The sequence below is a fragment of the Colobus angolensis genome, unplaced genomic scaffold (assembly GCF_000951035.1).
Source record: "Colobus angolensis palliatus isolate OR3802 unplaced genomic scaffold, Cang.pa_1.0 Scaffold347, whole genome shotgun sequence".
Lineage (NCBI taxonomy): Eukaryota > Metazoa > Chordata > Mammalia > Primates > Cercopithecidae > Colobus > Colobus angolensis.
This window is the reverse complement of record NW_012116788.1, coordinates 1444199-1449721: the sequence shown is the minus strand read 5'-3', so window position 1 is coordinate 1449721 and position 5523 is coordinate 1444199. Positions and strand designations below refer to the sequence as shown.

The following is a 5523-nucleotide window of genomic DNA, read 5'->3' as shown; positions in this document are numbered from 1 at the left end:
CAGATCTTTCACTTCCTTCCTTAGATGTACTCTTAGGTATTTTTTTTCATGGTATTGTAAATGGAATTACAATCTTGATGTGATTTGATTCCCAGCTTGAATGTTATTGGTGTATAGAATCCCTACTGATTTTTGTGCATTAATCTTCTTTCCTGAAACTTTACTGAAGTCATTTATCAGTCCCAGGAGACTTTTGGCAGTCTATGGTTTTCTAGGTATATAATCATATTTTCTGCAAAGAGAGAGAGTTTGACTTCTTCTTTTCCTATTTGAGTTCCATTTATTTCTTTCTCTTGCCTAATTGCTCTGGCTAGCACTTCCAGTACTATGTTGAATAGGAGGAATGAGAGAGAGCATCCTTGTCGTGTTCCGGTTCTCAAGGGGGAATGGAGAGTTGTTGTGAGACCTTATTAGATTAATTAATGTAAGGCATCTACTCAGAGTAGGTACTGTATAAACAGTAGACCTTTTTACTATCTTTATTTCCATTATCTTTACTTTGTTACTATTTATCTTAATTATGGCTGCCTTCTCCTATCAGGAAATGTGGATTAATAACTCTGACTATCTGTTAGCAGCCCCTAGACTGCTGGGAATTGATTGGGAATGGAATACTCTGAACTATCAAAATTTCACCTCATTGGAAACTTTACATCATATCACTTTGGACATTGCCAAATGCCTTTTAAGAATAACCACATTTTGCCCCATTAAAATAATACAAGAATAAATGTGAATTTCTAGAAAAACTCCCCAAATTACAAAGCAAAGAAGTGGAGAGTTAAATGCCATGTGAGGAATCTAAGGATGTAGCATATATTCAAATTTATTATTTTTAATTGTCTCTCTCTTCACTTACTAAAATAGATTTTCAAAAATTACTCTCACAACAGGACCATTATCCTTAGTAGATTTAAGGACTATTCCACAGTATTTTTTCTTGAAATAATTGAGTTTGCTGGAATAAACTATTCAGTTCAATATTTTTCATCTCCTTCTAATATAAATGTATTTGATTTCTATAAATCTGAGTGCGATCAGTCAAGAAATTATACACATTTATCTTCCACAGGGTATATGAGCTATTGAGTCATGATGTATTTATTATAGATCATGTTTGCTATTTGGCAAGATAGTTTGAATGGTTGGGAACAGTATATAATACTGAGAAAGCAACCAGAAAGATGAATTGAAGTAAAGTGTTCTTTATAATAAATAATACATAAAATATTCTGTAGTGATTCAAGCACACATTTACATATTAAATATATTGAAAATATATCATTCTACATTATGCATATTGTTCATTCTTATGGTTCATATACATATATATTTCTTTTATATGAGTATATATTTATATCACTTACTCTTTTCATTTGGACCTCACGTAATATGTATATATTTTACTATTATATCTTTCTTCCAGCCTCAAATATGTGGATGTTTTCTTGGCTTTGTCCTATTTTAATTATTCTGGCTATTGCTGGCATGAACACAATAGCAAAGACCACACCATATACCAAATTTACGAAGAAATCTGAGAGAAGAGAGATGCCAAAGGGTCTAAAGCCATCCAGTGGCCCACCTCCAGAAGAAGAAACCCTCTTCACAGAAATGGCTGAAATGGCAGAATCAATCACCAAACCCTCAGCCTTGGATTCTGTCTTTGGCACTGGCACTCTCTTTCCCTTTGAAAACTTCACACTTGACACAGCTGATTTCTTTTTGAATTGTTGTGATTGTTGTTCACCTGTACCTGGCCAGAAAGGAGAACCTGGAGAGACTGGACAGCCAGGTATTTGAAAATATAAGAAGTCATGTTTCTCACTTGTACATCGGTAGAGTTGAGAGGTAGATTGTGGGGTGAAATTGTCCCAAGAGTTTCTATGTTGCCATGCAAATGATAACAGGTCTAGGTGTCACATTGTTATAAAAACAAATGGGTGCTGTGCTGCTCAATGTGGTAATTAATAAATATTAAAATTAAAATTGAATAAGGTAAAAAAATTCAGTTCATCAGCCACATTAGCCACAGTTCAAGTGCTCAACAGCCACTGTATTGGACAGCACAGATAGCTCTTCCATCATTGTAGACAATTCTACTGGACAGGGCTGGTGAGAGCAAAGTCAGGGATTACCACCCCCAGCATGGTACTGTGGTTCTTTAAGATGCACAAGTTTATTACCAGTACAATTTTTTCATTAGTGGCTGATTTAAAAAGGGTAAATGAAACTTCTGTTGCCTTGCAAGAATGTGTGCTGACTGGTGGATTTTCTGGGTGCTATTTGTAGTTAGGATTAGAAATGGAATGGCTCTGAGGTGGAGAATAAAGCTTAGGATTCCATTTGCTTCTCATTGAATTTCTGAGGCAATACTGTGTCGTTGCCCAGTGACTTTCTCATTTGAATGCCATGGTTATGTATTTCAAGATTTCAGATGTCTATAATACATACATGATGAATATGCTCTCAGCTTTATTCTAATACATTTCAGGTTTACATATCATTTAGAAGAGAATTCAAGGTAAAGCTAAGATCAGAATGCCAATTCAAAATTCACCATTCCCTGAGGAATTTAATGCTATAAACTCAGCAATTATACATCTTCACCAAGCTTTTCATTCATTTCATCCCATTTTAGGGACCCTTTGGGAAATGTGGTTAGTATTTATGCAGAGCTGCATTAAGGAGTCAAGGAGATGGGCTGTAGCTTGGGCACCAAGATATCAGTATTGCTAAAATATTACTGAAAATTTTAATGAGAGCGAGAAAATTATATTTACCAGAAGTCGTAATATCCTATCTGACTGGTAAGCTTCTAGGGGGTGAAAATTCCAAGGGCATGGTCACATAGACACAGCTGGTTGCTAAACTATTTGCTAAGGCTGTGAGTTCTGTAACGTCAGGGCTTTTGTTTTACCCAGTGGTGGATTTAACTGGGCTGTTCTCAGGGTTCATTCTCTCCTCTAAATATATATGACAAACAATTCCAAGGTATGCCAAGTTATTACCCTGCCTGGGGAGCTCATACGTCTTAGTCTGCTGGTTCTGCCACAGAGCATAGTGCTTAAGAGCTCAGAATGCTGAGACTATCTTGGTCCTACTTAGGGAAGCTACTCTGCTTTGGGAAATCTTAGTCCATTCTTTGGGTCTTGGCTTAATGCCATTTTCTTTTTTTTTTTTTTTTTTTTTATACTTTAAGTTCTAGGGTACATGTGCATAACGTGCAGGTTTGTTACATATGTATACTTGTGCAATGTTGGTGTGCTGCACCCATCAACTCGTCAGCACCCATCAATTCATCATTTATATCAGGTATAACTCCCCACTGCAATCACTCCACCCTCCGCCCTCCCCATGATAAGCCCAGTGTGTGATGTTCCCCTTCCCGAGTCCAAGTGATCTCATTGTTCAGTTCCCACCTATGAGTGAGAACATGAAGCCTCTGATCTCATCAGTTAAGTCCTCAGTAAGACCTTCATATTTTTCTTTATATCATTTACTACAATTTGACAATTTCTATGTATTTGTGTGGCTATTTGTTCAATACTTATCTTCCGTAGACTCTCAGCTTCATGAGAGTAGGGACCGCTGGAATATTGATGGCTGCATTCCTAACACCTTGCGAGGTGCTTGGTGTATAGGAGACCTCAGAAATAGTTAATGAGTGAATGAGCAAGTGAATAAAAGGCAAATGCAAAGGTGCTAGGTGTTTTTACTTCCAATGTGAAAGTGTGGTCCACATGAGGTAAGTGTCAGATTATCATTTTGGTCCTGTTTGATGTAGTGCTGCTTCCCTGAATCATTCCATCACTGCCATGAATACAGTGACAAGTACTAATGGGCTCAATTTATCTATTCAGGTACTACAAAAATGCAAATCAGACAAAAATATTGCCCTTAGGACTCTGTGATGGTTTATTTTCACTCAGATGTTATCATTAGGTCATTGACACTTATTGATTGCAATAAAATGCTTTTTTTCCCCCCTTATCTAATGAACTTCAAAAGAGAACTTTTATATTCTGATGTGATTTACAATCCCACTTCTAGGTGCTAAAGGAGAGACTGGAAATTTGGGGATCCCAGGGCCACCAGGAGTTGTTGGGCCCCAAGGCCCTAAAGGCTACAAAGGAGAGAAAGGTAGGTAATTCATTCATGTCAAAACTCAAGGGACGTCCTGCATAATTTTTCAGAAGAGCAATTTGCTACTTAAATACTAGATTCTTGAAGGTGAGTCAATTTTAAAAAATATAAATACTTGGTAAAGCACATTATATTTGATATAAATATGTTAACTTTCTAAATAGCCAACTGAGAAATTTTAAACTTACCTGGGAACATTGCATGCCTGCATGCAGGCACACAGATTGTCACACAGCTTTTCCATCTCTCATTGGTCACCTGGCTGATCTAGTGACTAGCAGCCATACAGTATATAGTCTCTGGGGAAGGGTACAGAGATACTCTTCCTGTACATGCTCATGTGAGCCTACTTCCTTTGTATGCAAATAATTTTGTATTAGATGGAACTAACTAGCGCAGGCAATTCTCTGAATATTCAGTTTAGGTGGATAGTATGCCTGCTAAGAGGAATTTAATATTTCCCTTGGCTCACTCTGAAATCAGAGGCAGTGTCAGTGGTGGGAAGACATCTTAATTAAAACAGAAGTAATCAAGCTTATAATAATGACATTGGGCCAGTCGTTTTCTTTCACCTGGAAATGGAAGGAGATGAACTAGATATTTATTTATACCTTGTTTACTATCAAAGAAGATTTGTAGTTATGAGTGCCTTTATAGTTCTTTTCAAGCTCAGAAATTCTGTAATTCCATAAGTGTATCAGTAAAGAAGGCTTTCTGCCCCAGGAAATCCCTGGTTCTATAAGTGCTTAAAGGTACTGAAGGAAAGCTACAGATTCACTAGGATATTTAGAAATTCCTAAGTGAATACCAGCAGCCTGTAGAAATACCATCTATCCATCAAGTTAAATGTTTTAGCCTCAGTGTCACATGTCAAAAGACCTAATACCATCTATACATCACCCTCCACATGGCTCAGGAACTGCCTAACTCATTTCTGGTAGAACATTCAGTGAAGTAATTACTCAAAAAAGATGCTAAGGGAAGAGAGAGCTACTTCACACTTGTCAGTTACGTGATTTTCATTCTTGGAAACATTTAATCCTTTTGTGCCTGAATTATGTTAGCAGAAAACCTTGTGAAATAAAGATGAGCAATGAACCTCCCCAGTGATTCATACATTTTGGAAGCTAGACTTCTGGAAATAGAAGAAAAAATAGGGAAGTGTAATAAAATAAGGTTCTTAAGAACACACTTTGATGAAGGATCAAAAGTAGAAATTCATTCAGCTGTTCTTTATAAAGTAGCAACTCTACTTTCCTTTCAGTTCCAGGCTTAGCTTGGACTCTTGGTTAAGACAGAAAGTTAGAAAAAAAAATGAGTTGAATGATTCCATTCTAGTTAATCATGACCTGGTTGAGTAAATTAGGGGAAGCAACT

General features: G+C 36.8%; 1 protein-coding gene across 1 annotated transcript in view; it reads left to right on the top strand.

Moving 5' to 3' along the window:
• The first annotated feature begins 1434 nt into the window (after positions 1–1434).
• Positions 1435–5523, top strand: part of OTOL1 (otolin 1) — a 7453-nt gene continuing 3364 nt past the window's right edge. Inside the window, exons 1-3 of the mRNA XM_011952722.1 lie at positions 1435–1795; positions 4054–4143; positions 4870–4898. Of these exons, the coding sequence (XP_011808112.1) occupies positions 1435–1795; positions 4054–4143; positions 4870–4898 (480 nt within the window). The remainder of the gene's footprint in view (positions 1796–4053; positions 4144–4869; positions 4899–5523) is intronic.